This window comes from Calcarisporiella thermophila, assembly GCF_041956535.1.
Source record: "Calcarisporiella thermophila strain CBS 279.70 unplaced genomic scaffold VTP21scaffold_19, whole genome shotgun sequence".
NCBI lineage: Eukaryota > Fungi > Calcarisporiellomycota > Calcarisporiellomycetes > Calcarisporiellales > Calcarisporiellaceae > Calcarisporiella > Calcarisporiella thermophila.
This window is the reverse complement of record NW_027192209.1, coordinates 189121-208737: the sequence shown is the minus strand read 5'-3', so window position 1 is coordinate 208737 and position 19617 is coordinate 189121. Positions and strand designations below refer to the sequence as shown.

At 44.7% G+C, this 19617-nt stretch overlaps 8 protein-coding genes across 8 annotated transcripts; 5 read left to right on the top strand and 3 right to left on the bottom strand.

Moving 5' to 3' along the window:
• Positions 1-81: 81 nt before the first annotated feature.
• On the bottom strand, positions 82-2500 carry VTP21DRAFT_3876 (uncharacterized protein; the record flags this gene model as incomplete). Its single annotated transcript, XM_069394224.1, has 9 exons — positions 82-236; positions 312-645; positions 703-1116; positions 1184-1699; positions 1764-1812; positions 1883-2065; positions 2123-2244; positions 2320-2400; positions 2498-2500. 9 exons carry the CDS (start codon positions 2498-2500, stop codon positions 82-84), a joined length of 1857 nt encoding a protein of 618 aa, XP_069248755.1.
• Positions 2501-2750: 250 nt separating this feature from the next.
• On the top strand, positions 2751-6077 carry VTP21DRAFT_3875 (uncharacterized protein; the record flags this gene model as incomplete). The annotated part of the gene is made up of 9 exons (XM_069394223.1): positions 2751-3044; positions 3120-3254; positions 3324-3506; positions 3577-3645; positions 3716-3856; positions 3924-4685; positions 4756-5151; positions 5235-5476; positions 5540-6077. 9 exons carry the CDS (start codon positions 2751-2753, stop codon positions 6075-6077), a joined length of 2760 nt encoding a protein of 919 aa, XP_069248754.1.
• Positions 6078-6363: 286 nt separating this feature from the next.
• On the top strand, positions 6364-7672 carry VTP21DRAFT_3874 (uncharacterized protein; the record flags this gene model as incomplete). The annotated part of the gene is made up of 2 exons (XM_069394222.1): positions 6364-6474; positions 6560-7672. 2 exons carry the CDS (start codon positions 6364-6366, stop codon positions 7670-7672), a joined length of 1224 nt encoding a protein of 407 aa, XP_069248753.1.
• Positions 7673-8753: 1081 nt separating this feature from the next.
• VTP21DRAFT_3873 (uncharacterized protein) lies at positions 8754-10670 on the top strand (the record flags this gene model as incomplete). Its single annotated transcript, XM_069394221.1, has 3 exons — positions 8754-9294; positions 9372-10427; positions 10498-10670. 3 exons carry the CDS (start codon positions 8754-8756, stop codon positions 10668-10670), a joined length of 1770 nt encoding a protein of 589 aa, XP_069248752.1.
• Positions 10671-11487: 817 nt separating this feature from the next.
• On the bottom strand, positions 11488-13196 carry VTP21DRAFT_3872 (uncharacterized protein; the record flags this gene model as incomplete). The annotated part of the gene is made up of 4 exons (XM_069394220.1): positions 11488-12062; positions 12141-12493; positions 12562-13035; positions 13096-13196. The coding sequence occupies 4 exons, from the start codon at positions 13194-13196 to the stop codon at positions 11488-11490; spliced, it is 1503 nt and encodes a 500-aa protein (XP_069248751.1).
• A 1299-nt stretch (positions 13197-14495) lies between these two features.
• VTP21DRAFT_3871 (uncharacterized protein) lies at positions 14496-15612 on the top strand (the record flags this gene model as incomplete). Its single annotated transcript, XM_069394219.1, has 7 exons — positions 14496-14599; positions 14672-14734; positions 14811-14932; positions 14995-15069; positions 15140-15240; positions 15305-15364; positions 15430-15612. 7 exons carry the CDS (start codon positions 14496-14498, stop codon positions 15610-15612), a joined length of 708 nt encoding a protein of 235 aa, XP_069248750.1.
• Positions 15613-15818: 206 nt separating this feature from the next.
• Positions 15819-16604, bottom strand: VTP21DRAFT_3870 (uncharacterized protein; the record flags this gene model as incomplete). The annotated part of the gene is made up of 4 exons (XM_069394218.1): positions 15819-15915; positions 15980-16164; positions 16230-16415; positions 16476-16604. The coding sequence occupies 4 exons, from the start codon at positions 16602-16604 to the stop codon at positions 15819-15821; spliced, it is 597 nt and encodes a 198-aa protein (XP_069248749.1).
• Positions 16605-16925: 321 nt separating this feature from the next.
• On the top strand, positions 16926-19458 carry VTP21DRAFT_3869 (uncharacterized protein; the record flags this gene model as incomplete). Its single annotated transcript, XM_069394216.1, has 9 exons — positions 16926-16957; positions 17032-17542; positions 17627-17719; positions 17804-17937; positions 18014-18167; positions 18238-18417; positions 18512-18970; positions 19054-19180; positions 19259-19458. 9 exons carry the CDS (start codon positions 16926-16928, stop codon positions 19456-19458), a joined length of 1890 nt encoding a protein of 629 aa, XP_069248748.1.
• Positions 19459-19617: the final 159 nt, after the last annotated feature.

Here is a 19617-nt window from a genome sequence, read left to right as displayed (position 1 = left end):
ATTCAATGTATACAATTCCTTTATTATCATGCAGTGGAAAACTGTAGAGAATATCTCAAAAATAGTAGCCCAAACGCCTAGCTATTGGTCCAGCGGAAGACCGCACATCTCGCAACTTGAATTCGACTGCGGATTCACAAAAGTGCAATGCCGACAGGCAATGGTAGCAGACACCTGTGGCCTGGACGGCAAAGAAGTGCTTGGTCCCGATGCGTCATGGTGCTGCGTCTGCCCAGCTAAATAATGAAGAAACGTAGATTAGCATCCACAAATATTCATCAGACAAAAATAAGGATGAAAACTACACATACCACTTTCACGCAATACCGTAATCAGAGTCTGCCATCCAGATGTTTCAATCAGTTTTGTTACTTCTACATCTGTGCGGAGGGTCGCTGCCCGACATAGCTGCTTATAGTCGTTCGGATCAAACATGCTTGTCTCGCGAATATAGGTTAAAAGGTGGAAGTCAGAGATTGCGTTGGCTATAGTGGATTTGGGCGCCGTTCCAGCAATGATGTCTGAACCAAGGTGTTTACGTATTGCCGTTAGATCCTGTGTCTCTATACCTCCCCGATTTTCAATGGGGAAGGCTGAAGTTGAACCAAAGAGAGGGGATTCGTCGTGGGGGAAACCATGGGTAACCTTAAGAAACAACCATTAACAAAATGCAATAACCTCAACCTTGAAGATAGTCCTTACAGTCACCAACAGATAATCTACAGGGAAGGCAGGCTTCGCGCTCTTCTGCACGGTAGCATTATACTCATTCTTAAATTTGTAGAATACTTCCGGCACATATCGTTGATTGGTGCTCTCACGCACCAGCATAAGTCCAGGTTCCATACTCGCTTGGATGATGTCTGCGTTGACCATGCCCATACATGTCACAGATACTTGATACGCTGACACGGAGATTTGGCTCTGCTCGTTTCCTGAAATGACACAAGTTACAAACTTAGAGCCAAATTTGCCGGTGGCTGAAAAACGTGTCGGGTTCGGATGTCGTAGTTGCATTTGCGCCGAGAAGGTACATTCAAGCGAGGACAAGAAATAGGAGCCAACATGACGCTTGCATACAACAGTACCCTGACCCGTTCCATCATCCAAAAGATCCTGAAAAACAAAATAAATCGTTGGGTTCAATGCAATTATTTAGTATCAGGATATAAATGAATGGTACCGTGTAGATCATCCCGACGCGAACGAGCCCACATTCCCGCGCTACCTCGTCAATGGCACTTTCTTCTTCCCAAGGTAAGGCTAACTCAATTCCGTCCGACGCGTTCTCTTGAGGCGGCTCATAAATCGCCTCAACTACAGCTTTAATTCCGAGGGGAACTTCATTATACGGCTCCAGCCGACCATACAAATACCCGAATCGCTGGAGGCCAGTTATGCGCCAGTGGTGAATGAAATTATCAATTAAGCGTGCATTCGAGAATTCAACATGATCGACCATGCGGAATGGTTGGCGCTGGAGAGTGATAGCACTAGGCTGGCATTTGGTGCAAATTGCAACAGGCCATGATGGATGCCCACTTGAACAAGGGATCTTGACACGGAAATCAGGCTCTTCAAGCGGTGGGAGGGCAGTGCTACTCTGCTTTTTCTTTTGCTGTGCATTTAATTGGCGGAGGTAGGCATGGAATGAGAGATGTTTAATCTTGTTTTGATCGAGGTAGTGTTGATCGTAAGGCTTTGGTAGGCAAATCCACGGTGAGTTTTCGGTTTATATCAATACGAAGAAACATGTCGGTTACCTCCAGCGGCATGCAATAGTCACACATCCCATTATCAGCATGTTTACAGCTATTAAAAAATTTTATACCAAGTTATATTCACAAGTCCCATGCATCGGGATATAGACGTGAAAGTTTACAATTTTGGGTCTCTTCCTCGTTTTATTAGCCCGTCCTGCTTCTCTAGAAAATCGTCTACTGCATCCTGTTTAACAGATGGTATCGGTGTAGCGGATGGCTCAGTGGTTGCATTTTCAGACTTTGAAGAATCTATGGCAGTATTATCATCCGCAGGAATTGTAATAAATAGCAGATCACCGTGTCTGGATGACAAAAAAATTGTAAATAAAATCACAGTTATTCGTGAATAACCAGCTCACTTGATGCCGAGATCTTGGATAGTTCTTCCTACACAGCTCGCCAAAGTTGTTGCATTTCCGCCACTAGGTTGATTTGAAATGATTACTCGCGAAGCGTCAGTGAGCTTGAGCGCATCCATTATCTAAATAGAGAAAGTTGGGTGGCAAATCAACATTGATAACCAATTACGTGGATTGACTGGTTTATTACAGCGTACCTTATCTTTAAGAATAATGAAATCATCTGTTGGATTCACTTCAAGGCGAAGTGCACCTTCTCTTGAGCGGATGCGAACGAGCTAGTTTGGTAACATTTTAGATTTGACACGAAATTAGCGAATTGAATTTGCACCGGGACTGGTGTACGTCAATTGCAGCGGAATAAATATAACTTACCATGATATTACTGACTACCCCAAATTTCTATTGACGATGAATCCGTGGACGATGAAAAAGTAGAAAAGCAATCACTCTTGGATCTTACCACAGGATCACTTCTGAGTTGAACACGGCCGGTCTTGTCTGCTCATGACGCACTCTTCTGAAGCTATCTGAAATTTATTCTCGAAGTCACAAATTAACATTTTGTTTACAAACGTTTGACTGCTTTAGCTCTCCTTCATACCGACCTTTTACATATTGTTTTATAATGACAAAAAAGGCGGACTCTAACGCTTCAGCGCTTAAACGGTTAAAAGCAAATCTAAGAGATGTGGGTGCGATCGGCCCCGGATCGCGCACAAGTACAAGCAAAAAGATTAAGAAGCGGGGACGACCAGCAGAAGGCGGCAAAATTGATCTGCGAGAAAAATTGAAGGCGATCGAGGATGCGATGAATCCATTTGAACTCAAGACTACTAAAGTCAAACATGACATTTTAGGACGGCGGATAAAAGGCTCAGTAGGGAAGCCGGGTGCCTCAAAACAAGCTGGCGAAATCAATGTAACATCATTTTCAATTGAAATGAAACGTCGTGACATCTAATATCTATTTTTTGTATTGTTTCTGATTTAATAGCGAAAAAAATCGCTATTATTGGAGTTGCAAACCAAGAACAAAGCGGGTGGTATTATCGATAGGCGTTTCGGTGAAAACGATCCCAATATGACTCCTGAAGAAAAAATGCTCGAGCGTTTTACGCGCGAGAAACAAGTAAGCAAACTGTGGATTGATATATGCACTGGGGCAATTTCCATACCAATATTTGCCATATATTAATAGAAAAGGGCCAGAAACTCTTCAATCTATAACCTTGAAGAAACTGAGCTTACCCATCTTGGACAATCTCTGGCTGAAATTGACGATTTCGACGAGGATATTGGTTTAAGTGATGAAGAGGATCGAGGTGAAATTGATCAAAGTATTGTCAGCTTATCCCACTTTGGTGGATTTGAGCCCGTTTCTGTAAGTTCTTTTCTCAGGTATCTTTACTATTACATATTATATTTTAACATAATCAATTATCGGTGATTAGGATCCTGATAAGAAGAAGTCTAAAGCTGAAGTTATGAAAGAAGTTATTGCTAAAAGCAAACTCTACAAGGTAACAAATAGTAATTATTCCAAGTTGGTTTGCGTGCCCATTTTCTCAAACATATATTTTTGCTTTATAGCTTGAGAGGCAAAAAGAGAAGGAAGAAAACGAAGAGCTTCGCAAAGAGCTGGATGATGAATTGGGTGATATTCGGGATTTATTATTTGCAAATGAAGAAGAGGCACAAAAGCCAGTATTACCAAAATTAAATACAGACAAGGTAATTAAAGAGCATTTTTATCCACATTCGCATCTTTGAATTTTAATGTGTTGACAATCACAATCAGGATGAAGCAACCGGCGAAGGATATGAAGATTATGATAAGTATGTACGTGAATTGGCCTCTGATCGTCGTGCTCAGGCGACAGATCGTACAAAGACAGAAGAAGAGCTTGCATGGGAAGAGAAGGAGCGCCTTGAGCGATTGGAAAAAGCCCGAAAGAGACGCATGGAAGGATTACCTTCAGATTCCGAAGATGAGAAGGACGGGCGAAAAGGAAAACGGAGAAGACGTGCTCCACAAGCTGATGACCTAGAAGATGATTTTGTAGTTGATGAAGATTTAACCGGAGGATTGGGAGCTGGAATTAGTGTGGAAGATATAATTAGAGCTAAGGCTGATGAAGAAGAAACTGGAAGCGATGAGGAAGAGGACGAGGAGGGAAGCGATGAAGATGATGAAGAAGAGGAGGAAGATGATGAAGAAGAGAGTGAAGCGGACGAAGACGGAAGCGATTATTCTGATTTGGAGGAAGAGGAGGATGGCGAGAGAGCCCATGATAGTGGGGATGATGAGGATGATATGAACGATTTTGTAAAAGGGAAAATCGTTCGAAAGAATTCGCTGAAATCGAAAAACAAAGTCGAAAAGAAGTCGATGAGTGCTGCTATGGACGAATTGGCATACACCTTTCAATGCCCAGCTAGTCTGGAGGAGTTCTTGGATATTTTGCAAGACGTGAAGCTGGAGCAAATACCGATCGTCGTGCATCGTATCCGTGTGCTGTACCACATCAAGTTGGCTGCAGAAAACAGGCAAAAACTCGAGGTAAAATCTTTGCTTGTTGCCCTACAAGGAGATTTTCTAATGAATGCTTTGCTTTCCTCCTATTTGACAGACTTTCTTTGGAGTTTTGCTAGAGCTTGTGATGCACCTGGCCCAGCAGCATCAGCCCATTCCATTCACTATTATTAATAAACTGGGCCGTCATCTTTTCGAGCTCTCCCAGCAAATGCCATCAAAAGCAGCGGAGTGCTTTAATAGTCATATAGCATCCTGGCAAAAGAAACTCACCAAGGGCCTATCAGCCCCGGATACCAAGAAGAGTCTATTTCCTTCAAAAGCTGAACTTATTGCCCTACGTATATTGTGTATGATCTTTCCTACTTCCGATCTACAGCATCCTGTCGTCACGCCAGCGACCCTGCTAATGGGACAATATTTGTCACAAAGCCCTGTCCGCTCCGGGACTGATCTGGCCTCTGGTCTCTTCCTATGTAATCTGTTCTATGAGGTTTGTTTCTGCTGGTGTTTGGAAAAAATTTTTTGCATTTTTTTCACTTCGGCATCGTCTGACTAAATTCTGCTTCTCATTAGTATCAACTACTCTCGAAGCGATATATCCCAGAGGTGATCAATTTCCTGCTCTTTTCGCTTTCAATGTTAACACCAAAGAAATTCGATAAGGGAGTGCCAGGTGTTTTCCCACTTCCAACTTATCACAGTATATCTTCCGAGTTGAAGATCGAGAAAAATGCTCTGCTCAAAGATTTAGAACCTGAGCCATTAGAGTTTTCTCAGATCCATTCCCTGGGTCAAACTGTATCCGAATCTTTCAAGTAATCTATCTGCTAATGTATTTTGTTACCTAGTTTCTTCGTACTCATCTCTATTCATTGCAGAGTATCTGCCCTTAGTGCCTCCCTTCATATCCTTGATCTCTTCATTCAAATGTACACATCCACGTCCGCCTTCATCGAAATCTTCACCCCCGCGCTCGATATTATTCGCACCTACCCACGAGACCACTTCCATGACCGTATTGCCGATCAGCTCGAAAAACTCGAGTCAAAACTCGAACGGCTTCTTAAATTTGCACAGCAGCAACGCCAGCAACCGCTTCGTATGCAGGACCACAAACCCATTCCGATCGCGACCTACCTTCCAAAGTTCGAGGAATCCTACTCCGTCGATCGCCACTACGACCCGGATCGCGAACGCTCGCAATTGGCAAAGCTGCAGAAGCAGCATAAGCGAGAACGGAAGGGAGCAATCAGAGAGTTGCGCCGCGATAACTCGTTTATTGCACGTGAGCGCTTAAAACAGCAACGGGAGAAGGACGAGAAATACCAGCAGAAGATCAAGGGGATCATGTCTATACTGGAGGGAGAGCAAAGCGAGAAGAAGAAATTGGAGCGGGAGAAAAAGAAAGGAAATTGAACTTGTTTTCCATCATTGGATTCTTCTATTGTAGGTTTTATTTAATAATAAGAACCCTTCCATTATATAATTTCGATTAATGTTACACGAGCCAAAGTCAACTTCCAACTAGCCGCACGCCTCGCTTCCTTTGGTTTTCATATCCACATATTCTGGACGTATAAAATTCTTGCTTGACCTTGGAAAATTAACTATACATTATCATCCTTTTGTTTCTGTAGATACTAGAAATTTATCTTGTAAATTCCATCTTATCTTATTCAATCGCATCTTCATCCAGTCTGAAATGGTCAGAGACACAAAATACTATGATCAGCTCGGAGTTCCCCCGGACGCTTCTGAATCCGAGATCAAAAAGGCTTATCGCAAGTTGGCTCTGAAGTATCATCCGGATAAAGTATAAATCATCGTTTTTTGAGATTGTCACTTCACTTGGTTTATACCTCTCCTCTTTTTATTTCTCGGTCGACTTATTGGAGCAGAATCCCGAGGCAGGCGATAAATTCAAAGAAATCTCTCATGCTTACGAGATCCTCTCTGATGAGCGAAAAAGACAGCTCTACGACCAGTACGGAGAGGAAGGGCTACAAGGGGATGGCATGGGGCCTGGCATTTCTCCAGAGGATCTGTTCAGCCAAATTTTTGGCGGTTTCGGCGGTTTCGGTGGTGGCTCTCGTGGGCCGACGGGTCCGCGACGTGGAAAGGACATGGCTCATGCACTTAAAGTCTCGCTTGAAGATTTGTACAAGGGGAAAACATCCAAACTTGCTCTACAAAAACATGTCATCTGTTCCAAATGTGAAGGTAAAGGCGGGAAAGAAGGGGCAGTTCAGCAGTGTGCAGAGTGCCATGGCCAAGGAGTGAAGATAACCATGCGACAAATGGGGCCCCTTGTGCAACAGATTCAACAGACGTGTCCTGAATGTCGCGGTGAGGGTGAAATTATCCGGGACGAGGATCGGTGCAAGCAGTGCAATGGGAAGAAAATCACAAACGAGCGTAAAGTCCTGGAGGTGCACATTGATAAAGGAATGCGGGAGGGACAGAAAATTACGTTTTCCGGCGAGGGTGACCAACTCCCGGGCGTGATCCCAGGAGATGTCATCATTATGTTAGAGGAAAAGCCTCACCCCCGATTCAAACGCAAGGGGGATGACCTCTTTTGCGATGTGAAAATCGACTTGCTTACGGCGTTGGCGGGGGGAAAGTTCCATGTGGAGCACTTGGACGACCGTGTGTTGGCGGTGGATATTCTTCCCGGAGAGGTTATTCGACCAGGAGATATTCGAGTTATTAACGGCGAAGGAATGCCACAGCATCGCACTCACAACCATGGAAATTTATACATTAAATTTGAGGTAGAATTCCCTCAGCCCAACTGGACTTCTCCGGATAAGATTGCGCAATTAGAATCAATATTGCCGCCGCGCTCAGATATAGCTCCTCCTGGTAAGGATAAGGTGTTGGAGGAAGCTAATTTGAACAGTCTGGATGCAGGGCAGCAAAATCAGGCGCAAGCTAGAATGAACAACGATGACTATGATGAGGACGAGATGGGAGATGAGCGGCCAGGCGTGCAGTGTTCACAGCAATAAAGAGTGGCGTGCTGTTTAGCGCGTCGCAAACTCATATAAATAAGATATTAGAATTATATAATTGAAAGAGACTTATGCAATACATGCACTTTTTACAAATATGTTGCACTCCTGTACATTGATGTGACGATTTTCGCTCAATTCCCATGTGTATTTTGCTGATGGACTTTAAGTTACTCTTCTTTTTGTGCACATAAGTTTCTCTCTTTTTATTCTCTTTCTTTTTCAACACACAACACATTCTAAACAACGACAAGTAGATTTTATTCTCATGTAATCACACAATTTTTCCATGGGACAAAGGACTTGGCTTTGATAGGATAAAAGAATAAAAAGAGGATCCGCTCTGTGACTAGCCAATGTTTTGGTAATATATAATATATGCTAAAAGTTCACATTATTAACTACGTGTCATGGGACCATGCGTCAATTAGTCTAGAGAACAAAAGGGAATTTAAAAGGCATACACCATGTTGCTAAAAAAAAAAACGAGAGATTCAATCGGATTCTTTCAGAAGTCATACAACCAATGGGTAGATTAATAAGTTGTTAAGTGTAAACAGCAGAAAAAAAAGGATCGGCAGCTGTCAAAGTTATTTTCTTACTAATTTTGGAGACGGTTTTTTTTTTTGCGAAAACAGCCAGTTTCCTTACACGAAAGCCTCTTCGACCAAATCAAAACTTGAAAATCCACTCGTGAAAAAAGGCCATCTTTCCTCTTTTCTTTTCCTTTGTTCTAATCTTGCTAATCCTTTTTCTTTCACCTCTTTTCTGTGATTTTTTCTGTCATACTCCCGCTTTTCAGACACCATAGATCTAGGAAAACTGACTAGGTTACTTACGCGTGGCAGTTATCCTTCAATACGAGATGTTCACAGTTCCTCCAGTACCTTGAATTAAATAATCTTTTCTTTTTCTCCTTTTTCTTTCCCACTCTCAGTTTTCTTCTCCTTCCCCCCCCCCCCCTTTCCCTCTCCTCATTTAGATTTTCTTTTTTTTCCTCATTTAATTCACATTAGCATTAGAACAAAAATTTCTTAATTATCAGTGTCGGCCCTCTTCCTTTCCTATTTGCTGATACATGCGAAAGGACAAGGGCAAAACACGTGTAAAGGTGGACACAAGACAGCAGCAGAACTCACACACTTCAAACAACTCGTCTCATAGCCCCCCTCCCGAATGTCAGCGTGATGACGATCATTTAATCATTAACGTTTCCAATGGTGATCCTCCTTCAATCGCCACGGAACCCAACCACCCCGATGAAGGAAGGCGACCGGCGTCGGGCGCCGCCTTTGTGATGATCGAAAACTTTACACGTCCGGAGTTGCGATCAAGGCCAACGGGGGGTGTGTTGAGCAATCTTTTGAAGCTATACCCGCGAAGGAGATATTCTCGCCCACGATACCGACGGAGAAGAGGGATCATGCCCGTGTACCAAAACCTCTCGACAGGATGTTTGGCTATTCCATGTCAAAGGCGAGCTAGCAATGGTGATACACATAGTCTTTATTCGGCCATTAGTGATGAGGAGTCGTTCACGGATATCAATGGCTCATCTTTACAATTGGACGAAAAGCTTCGAATTACAGAAGCTGTAGCTGACATTTTAGAGAGACAAGGTACACATTAGTTGTCTACTTATGAACTTTGTCGTATGTGCAGCTCAAACTCTAAACTTTTTCTCCCTCTTCCCCAGAATTCTTGCTACGTCTAGGAAAAATGTTGATGCATTGCGGAGGGCCTTCTCACCGGATCGAATCGGTTCTGGAGACGACGAGCGAGGCGCTTGGCGTAGATGCTGAATTTGTCTTTATTCCTGGTCTTCTTATGGTCACCTTTGGCGATCAAGACACCCACACCTCCGAAACACACTTAATTAAATGTGTTCCCGATTGGTACCTTGGCAAGCTTGAGGAGGTGAACGAGGTCGTGCGTGCGGTTCTCAAAAAACAGATGACGGCACATGAAGCACTTCCGCGCCTCGAAGAGATCGAACAGGAGCCCGATATGTTCGGCAACATTGGCCTCGCAATCTCATTCATGCTGTCGGGAGCATTTGCTGCAGCAACCCTGTTCAAGGGTAGCTGGCTCGATGCCTCTGTTGGAGCCTTCACAGGACTGATTGTTGGAGTCCTCCTGATCCTCGCATCCCATAACCGCAACTATGGTAATGTATACGAGGTAAGCAGCTCCATCCTCGTCGCCTTCATTGCGCGGAGCTTCCACCGTTTTGTGTGTTTCCAAACAGTGGTGCTGGCGGCGGCCGTTATCCTCCTCCCAGGTTTACAATTGACCATCTCCATCATTGAACTGTCGTCACGGCATATCGTGGCCGGCACGGTCCGCATGATGTACGCATTAATGTACGCCCTTTTTCTGGGATTTGGATTTTCAATAGGCGCTGCTCTATGGAACTCCATCGAGGCCATCATGCACTGGAAATCGGTCGACTCCGCGGCTATATGCCACTCTCCCCTGGAATGGTATTGGCTCGTTATCCTGTTCCCGCCCTTGGCCTGTGCGTTGGCTGTTTCACTGCGAGCTACTCCAAAGCAATGGCCCGTCATTGTCGCGGTCTCCGCCGTTGCCTATATGGCCTCTCTACTCTCCGCAAACATCACAACCATGCCGGCGAATGGGTCGGCGGCCATAGCTGCATTTATGTGTGGGTTGACAGGGAACCTTTATTCACGTTTCACCCATAGGGCTGCCTATGTTCCTATCCTCTGCGCTATCCTCTTACTGGTTCCTGGTAAATAACCAGATATGCAACAGGAAATATCTTGACCATAGTATCCTCAACCTCCTTTTATCATGTTTAGGTTCTCTGGGGGTAAAAGGCACGCTCCTGCTACTAACGGATGACCTAACCCATGGAACCAATTTCGCTTTTCAGATGATTATCATCTCGCTTGCTATCACGGTTGGGTTGTTCATGTCAACGCTGGTTGTCTATCCCACGGGAAGAAAGCATTCGAGCTTATTTACATTTTAACGAAAAAAGAGAAAAAAACCCTTCGCCTCTTGCATTTATATTTTATAAATTCTTGTGCTTTTTCATTGGGATTTTCTTAAAGGGATATTTTAACGCACTTGCCACCTCTCTATCAACTTTTTTTTCCTACCCTTTGCTACGTTGAGTCTTGCGTATATTTTGTACATTCTTCTGCTCTATTTCTTCAAGATGTGTGTTTATTCCATTTTCTACAGTATTTTATAATACAATCTTCTATGTAAACCCCCCTCATACTGTTTTTATTTCCCTTGATTGCAAATTAGTTATAGGTTGGGACACTCGCTCTTCCGTTTCCTACTCGACATTTCTAGTAAACATTTTAAATATGACGAGATTATGTCTACATGGACACTAATAAAATTACAGATTGAATTTAATCTCCAAATCACCACCACCAGACCGTTTTAGGATATCCATTCCAATGAATCAAACTGAACAACTTTCGGCTTTACTGTCACAATTGCACATAATCAACACACTTATCCTATGTGCTCCATAACATGCACACGTGAATGGAATATGAAAAGAGAAAAAGGTATAATGAAAATAGCAAATAAAAAAAGAACTTGAATTCACAATTTACAATGGAAAACGAAATAATAAAAAGAAAAGCTTCGCTCAAAGGCTTTTTTCTCGCTCGTTTTTTTGTTTTTGTTCGTCAGAGATATCTACATAATGATATCTACATATGTATGTGTATATATATGTGTATTTGTATCTGTATCTGTATCTGTAATATTTGGACGATGAGGGAGAATGATTTCGTTTTGAGATTCCCTCCTCCCCTCCCCCCGGATTAATAATGCAATGCTAATGTGTAGCCATTGTTACCACTGTGGGCATTACCATTAGGAGGAACCAGAAGCTCGACTGTGAGCGGCATTTCCTCCTCCATTTGCTTCACGTCAGCATCGTCAAGTGCGACTGCCATACCCCCGCGTGTGGTATATCTCACCACATTGCTTACAACAGACACGTCGAACCCGAGCTTCTCCGCAATCTTGGCCTTCAGGTCGTCGACTTTTAGTTCATTCAAATAGATGGCGTAATATTGCACGTCTCGAGGCGAGCGAACAAAAAGCGATAGCACCCGTCTGCGCTTTCGTACAGGCACGTAAGTGGGATCAAAATCAAGCGGCTCCTGATCCAATCCAAGGTGTGAGAGCCTGCGACGACGAATCAATCCAGGAACGGATTCACCGGATGAGGAGGAGTCGGATTCGGAATCCGAGTTCAGATTCTTGGCTATCTCGTTGATATCTACCTCACAGTCGTTATCTGAAATATCGCAATCATCTCGAGGGTAAGTCGTGAGGAAGGTCCGAGGCTCTCCAAGATGCGACGCAGCAACTGGGCAAGGTGCATCTGCTCCTTCATGAATGGATCAAATGAAGTTAGGATCGATACTAGTGGGGCTGTTAAGCAATAGAGGGTGCTCTATGGGGGTACCTTTCATTTTTGCCATCTGCCGTTTGATTTGTGCGATGTCGTCCTTGTGCTTGCGCTCCGCACCCTTATCCCGGAAGAGTTTAACCCGACAAAAGCAGCGCTCTACTGTGTGTGGCACTCCCTCGATGCGATTTTGCACATGCAACCGGAGTGGAATCCCTTTAATACCTTTGATCATCGAAAAATCGGTGGACAAACAGTTGAAACGCAGTTGCAGTCGTACACCCTGTTGAGCGTTCCACTGGAACTGGATGTGGTTAAACCCCTTGTACTGGAAATTTTTCGCATTGAAAGCTGAAGACTTTTCAACCTCGATGACACGAGTGTTAACATTGACATTGGGCAGCTTAAGCCTAAACGCGGAATAAACGCTTAAGTATTAGAACAACCCACGCACTCTTGAAAAATCACGATGATATACCAATATTTCCACAGAGTTTCCTGTTTGGCTCGGTCCTTCGGGTCATGGAACATCAAGCGGACCGAACAAGTCACATCACCAGAGTAAAACTCATTGCTGTTCAACAGAAGGGAATAGTACTGGCCTTTATTTAGGTATGTCATTGTACATTCGTCGATCCGAGTAATGGCGGTTTTGGCGTCCAGGCACACAACATACCGGGGTGTGCTTGGCACCTGGCTGCTTGAAACTACAATCGGCTCTTCTGTACTATTAGCCGAGGAGCCCACCTCTCTATCATCGAGAGAAGGTGACTGACTATAGACGGTACGATGGGGATACTCAGGCGTGGTCGAGGGGATACTGCTTGGAACAGGGCTTGCAGCAACCGTTGGCGACGGCAGGGGCTGAAATGAATACGCGGAGTAAGGCTGGGGGTGATTGAGAAAATGATGATCCACGTACTCGGTCTTGACTCCATCGGGAAGAAAATGACTAATCAAAAAGGGAGGCTCTTTAATTGTAGGTGGGAATCAAGAAGAAGAGAGAACTCACTCATCAATTCGAGAGTGTACGTAATTTCCATACTGCCCTACGTGCGCGAAGTATTGTTGTTGCTGTGAGGAAGAAACGGTGTGCTCGGCAGACAAATTCATCTCTGCTGAATTGTCGAAGTGAAATGTGGACCAAGAGGAATTGACGTACGGGGCTTGAGAGATGGAAGTTCGAATGACGCTCGAAGCTGTTTGCGCTGGTAGCAATCAAATGTAAGCCGACCCGTAGTGAAGGAGATAAAATACAATGGGGAATGTAATAAAGCAAGAGAAAGTGTGGAGAAAGAAAAGGGGGGAAGAAGGATTCCGGCGGTGGGTTGGCGGTATATATATGAGAACCGGTTGGGGCCCAAGAACGTGTCAAACCGTTTAATTCTATCCCCCTCCTGCTCTTCCGCCCACTACCACCCCGGATTCGCAAATGGTACTTCATGGAAACGTGGAATATACATATCCTAAGATTGCTGGGAAGCATTGCGCGCGTAATTAAGTTTAGACCATCTGTTCGAGAGGAGTTTTGTTGTGCTCGAATCTGCACAAGTTTGCAAGCACAAAGGGGATAAACAACAAACACAAAAACAACGCTTGATTGAATTTTCCTTATACGTCCATATGAAGTTTAGAGTTGCGCCCGGAGTATCTATTGGTGTTCCATTCGCCTCTCCATCCTTTTCGAAGGGTTCTTTCAGAGTTCAAGCGTCAGAAGAGGATCAGACCATGGCTAAATGAAGGCATGGCCTCTGTTGAGAACTGGCCGTTCTTTGACCCTAGTCCTCTTCCCCAAAATGCATTCCTTTCTGTGTTTTATTTTTTTTTTCGTGGCGCCTTTCGTTTCTAGCTGTACTTCGCAGATGGCAATGGTTAGAGAAGAGGAGTAGAAAAAAAAACTCTCTGCAAGATCGCTGGAAAGTATTTTTTTCCTTTTCCTTTTCTATGTGAGTCTGGATCTAAATTTAACTCTATTAATAACATTAATATCATTTTATGAGGGAGCTTCTTTTTCCTTCTCCCTTGCTCTTTCTCTTGCTAAATATCACTGCTATTGTTATTATTTCTGTAATTCAATTATTATTTTTATTATTTTTTTTTGGGCTCCCTTGTTCTCCACCACCACCCTCGCCACCAAATAACCGGAATTTCATTAAGGATGAGCAAATAAAAGATGCTTAATACGAGAAAAAAAAAAAGCTCTGCGTTATAGAGTGCTCATTTCTCCCTCGTTTTCTCCAGCAATTAGACAGTTTCCTGTGAATCTACGCTAACTACGCTCGATGTACTGCGTCCAAGAGCTGCATTGCATTTCTGCGCGTTGCATTGCTGGAGTGTGGCTTGCAATCTGTCTAAGCCGCTGTCCTCTAATTGACCTAGAACCGAGGGGGGGGGATAAGGGACATTGCGTTCATGATGGCTGCACGACCTCTTACCAAAGTTATCATCAATCCAGTGGGAAGACACACTTCTACTGTTGTTTTCTTGCATGGTCTGGGGGATACCGGGGAAGGATGGTGGGGTTACATAATTCTTCTACTGCTTACAGTTTTCTGATCCGAACTAATCACTGTGTTGGACAACAAAAGGGCTCCTGTTGCTCGAGAGATTGCGCCGCTCTTTCCTCATACGAAATTCATCCTACCCAATGCGTAAGTTTTCAAAGCTTATTATTCTTGGGTAATCGTTTGGTTAGGGAAGCTCATATCTCACAACCCCTAATTCTAGTCCAATTCAACCAGTGACTCTCAACATGGGAATGAAAATGCCAAGCTGGTACGATATCGTGAGCTTGAGCAGCTTAGAAGAGCACGAGGACGAAAAAGGTTTGACGGAATCGTCTCGTAGCGGTATGTATGGCGCATTTAAAATAGGAATTAATCGTTGCTAAATTTTTGCAAATTGATTCCAGTGACCTCTATAATACGGGAAGAGGTAGATAACGGTATCCCTGCCAGCCGTATTGTTCTTGGAGGATTTTCACAGGGTGAGTGTATGCTTATTAACCTCATGAAGCAAGGATAATTGACTTAAAGGGACATGTGCCTGTCATCCAGGGGGTGCTGTTACTTGTTTTACTGGCCTTACGACAGAATATAAATTGGCCGGTTTCATCATGCTTAGTACCTACTTACCTCTTCGCACCAAGATCGGCAGGGTGAATACTATTCTCTGCTACAGCGTTTGGATTGTTTTTGCTTATCTATTCCCTTTAATCACAGATGGAGTCGAATGTAAACAAGAAAACTCCCATCTTGATGTGCCATGGCGAAGCTGACCCGGTATGGAGAGCGAAGAGGGGCTTCATTTTCTAATGCATTGCTCTAATTTTCCATCGATGTTTTAGGTAGTGCAATTTGCCTATGGCATGAATAGTCACCTTCGCTTGAAGGAGCTAGGCTACAATGTTACTTTTAAGAGCTATCGTGGGATGGGCCACTCCAGCTCTCCACAAGAATTACGAGACATGGTCGAATTCTTGAAGCAGGTGCTTCCAGAGGATGCAACTGCTGCTTCTGCCTCAGTTTGAATGACCATTTTCTGGGGAATCATGCTGGTACTGTTGTTGAGGTGGTGTTGGAGAGTTAGAAATTAGAGCTTTTATATACACTTGTTATGAATAAACTGAAATTGGGGCCCAATTTATTTCATTTAATTCATCTCTATTCTCCCTCCCTCCCTCCCCCTTTGCCCCACGGCCAGAAATATGTCAATGGTCGACTTTCAGACCGATATTTATAAAACACCCTTAGTGCTGGGGACATCGTCGCTCCCAGTGCGTTTAGTGGCCATCTTCAAAGCAACCGCAAGTGCTTTGAATGCCGACTCAGCCCTATCAAGAATACCAAGTATCATCAGCCCAACACCTCTTTGAAGAGCCTATTTCGTATTTATACCGATGGTGATCGTTATTTCCCTTCAAGACATCGACATGCAATGTGATCCCCGCTGAGAAAGCAAAAGACTGAAGGACGTGTGGTATCATTTCGCATGATAGTTGTCCAATCATCTCGCGCTTTAACCCAAGATCTACGTCGGCAAAAGGGCGCCCTGAGATATCTACTACGACTCTGGATAGAGCCTTGAATCACAAAAAGGTGAGATGAATGGTGACCCGGAAAAGTAGGTCCAAAAAAGGTGATTTACTTCGTCGAGTGGGGCATACGCATAGCCAAACCGCTTGATCCCACGGGGTTCACCAAGCGCCTGCTTGAATGCCATTCCAAGTGCAATAGCAGTATCTTCCGCAGTGTGGTGGTCGTCAATGTGAAGATCTCCGTTACATTTTAATTGGAGGGACCAACCCCCATGTTTGGCTAGTGCATGATACATCTATTATATCGAGGTTAAATGGTCATAAGTTTGCGCTGGGCACAACATCCAAACACTTGCATGATCTAGGAATCCTATGCCAGTTTGAATGTCAATTGCCTGCTTGCTGCCAGGGGTGTCCATGGTGAGATTAATTAAAATGTCAGTTTCATTAGTTTTGCGGGTGACGGTTGCGGTCCGTTGAGCCATTTCGACTTGGGGGGTGAATGCCAAAGGATTGTGAGTAGAAAGAGGGTGTGTTTTCGAAATGGAAAGAGATCAATACAATTTATGCGTTGACATATTCTTACGCGGGAGAGATCTTATCTCGATCAACAGAAACTATCCCAAACCTATCCTCTGCATGTGGTCACTATGTCAACTTGTTATTTCACTTCAAGTAAACCCCTCCGCTCTTTCTCAAATATTCCTTTGTGAGCATTCAAAGGACTCTTTGTTTGTTGAATCTTTGAGAGACCAAGCAAGGAGAAAGTTAGATTAAAAGATCATCAGGAGATCACCATAATCACGATGTCGCAGATCTTCATGCCTAAAAAACCGAGGCAACCCCAGCCCGGTACTCCTTCCAATCGTGCAACGCCCCCCTCACGCGCAACTCCCCCTCCCAGCCCCAAAGACCCCTCTCCACCTCCCCACAAAAACCACGCCCCGGAGAGCAGCAGCAACAGCAACAGCAAGGTTCCGCCCCTCGAAGTTTCACCGATTTCTCGTTGCGTTCTGGTGGGTCAAAAGAGATGCATCACTTGATGCGTTTCCATTCCCACAAACCGGTTGATCTTACCAAAGATTTTACACCCCCTGTCCGGCTTCGCCGCCGCAATCCTAAACACATTGTTTCTTCACCGAATTCGGCAGCCGGTGAAAGCGATGGATCGGCAGTAAAACCCGACGCGAAGAAGAATTTAAAGGATGCTAAGCAGATTGCCCCCCATGGCGGCGCACAAAAAAATCGTCAGAACTTATTTAAAAAGAAGACGATGCAGATCTTCCTTGCTGATGAGGGGGAGCGAGAGTTGCGCAAGCGTGAATATCAGCCATGGGTTCTGGAAGATGATGACGGGCAAAATGCGTGGGTAGGTAGTCTCGAGGGCGGACAGAAGGCTCGGTATATGATGTTTGTGGTATCAGTAAGTTGGAAAAAAAATTTTTTTAGAGGTTTCTCTAGCTCTGTATTCACTGTCTAATTTTTTTTTTTTTTTTTTTGCTTTTAGGAGGATGGATTCAAAGTTGTACCTACTAAATACTGGTATACCTTTCGGAAGCAACCGACCATTAAGAAAACTCCTGAGGAACTTGAACAAGAAGTGAGGACGGCCAATTTTCTCAACAGTGGCAATGTGCCTTTGTACTTGCATTGCTCATCTCTATTTTGTGGTTCATTTTATTAGCTAAAGCTGAGAGGAAAAATAATGGAGAAGGCAGACAGGATATTTAGACCTGGAGAGAACGGTGAAGCTTCCTCCTCGGTCGCTGCACCGGCTAGGGGTGGGCGGCGACTGCGTTTAGTAGATCATGGTGAAGGGTATATCACGATAGATGCAGCTTTAGTTCTCCCGCGGAGAAGGGTGACTGACAAAGTATATCTCTGGATTTTGTAGAAACCGGTGGGATGACGATGAAGAGAGCAAGCCTCGCCGAGAGCGAGAAGCTGCCGATGACGATGACGAACTAGATTTCACTCGAGTTCGATCTGACGACGAAGAACCTATTGATGAGCTGGGGAAGGACGAAGAAACGGCTAAAAAGGAGCTGGTGAGCTTTTGAAATGCCCGACTGATCCTTGGGAGTTAGTAGTGAACCTAATCCTTTCCTCAATATACAGGGTCAGAAATATAAAATTGGCCAAAGAGGCAATTTGGAGGAGGATATGGACGAGGATGAGACGGAAGTGAAAGAGGAGCTAACAGAGGATGGGAAGGGGCTGAAAAAGCTGATGCTGAAGGTGGACAAGAACAAAGCATACGCAAGTGAGGATGACGAGAAGGATCCGTATGCGAATCTGGTAATATCGAGAGCACTTAAGATGGCGCAAAGAGAGTATGGATCATTAACAGGATCTCCCTCCCCCCTTCTTTTTGGAAACTCTGTCTCCATAGAGCGAGGAGGAACTAACGTCCTCTGATGAGGAAGAGTTCGATCTAGAAAAGCTAATCAAGCAGGAGGAGGCCAACTCCTCTCAGTCCCGACCCTCCACACCACAAGCAACCAAACCCTCTGCTGTCCCTGATAAACGTACCAACAAGATCAAGGATCTGAAACCCACTAGTGCTGGTTTGCTGGCCAAGAAAATGGTTAAGGAGCCGGCCAAATCCTCCAAGAATCTGGTGAAGGCGCCCACTTCTGCTTCGTTTGCGAACAAGCCGCCATCCACTCTACCCATGGCGGAGATGAAAAAGCGCAAACGAATGGAGGGTGGGGCCGAGGGAGTCAAGGTCAAAGTTGAGCGCGGAGAAGAGGGCAAGAAGCGGAAGCGCATCGAACCCGGCGTGGAGGATAAAAAGGGGAAGGCAAGAGTGGAAGCTGGAGATGCTACCAAGGAGGTGAAGGTGAAAAAGGTAAACCATCTGCAGATGCCGGGCTGGCTCTGTTCTCATCCATTGGACTGCCCTGACCCTTATTTGTTCGCACCCCTCCCTAGGAACCAATAGAGCCTCGTATGTATATTTCCTCGCCCTCGCCGGCACCCCCTGCCAGCTCGCCCTCTCCACTGGCCGGTAGCCCTAGCGTCAGTCCATCCGCAAGCGCGTCTCCAACCGAGCCCTCTGGTAAGTGTTCTCTGTCTATTCACCCTCCCCCCCCCCTTTTTTCGAAGTATCATGGGGCTTTTTTATTTTTCATTCTAGACGAGAACCTCATCACCATTGATGAGGTGGTGAAGCTGCTCCGTGAGAAGCAGCCCATTGTCACCAAGGATTTCCTGCACTTCTTCAAGAAGAAGCTGAAGGCGGATCCCTCCAACAAGGATCGATTCCGCGCCATCGCCCGAAAGGTCGGGGTGGTCAAGAATGGATATCTGTCTTTAAATGATAACTATGCTGAGTAATGGACACTGCTTTAGAGGGGGTTGCTTGGTTCCCGCCTCGATATCCAATTTCCCAGTCTTTGTAGCCTATCTACATCTACATATATATTTCTCTCTCTCTCTCTCGCTCCCTCCCTCTTTCTCTTTCACTCTATCCCTATTGTACGAACTGTCTCAAGC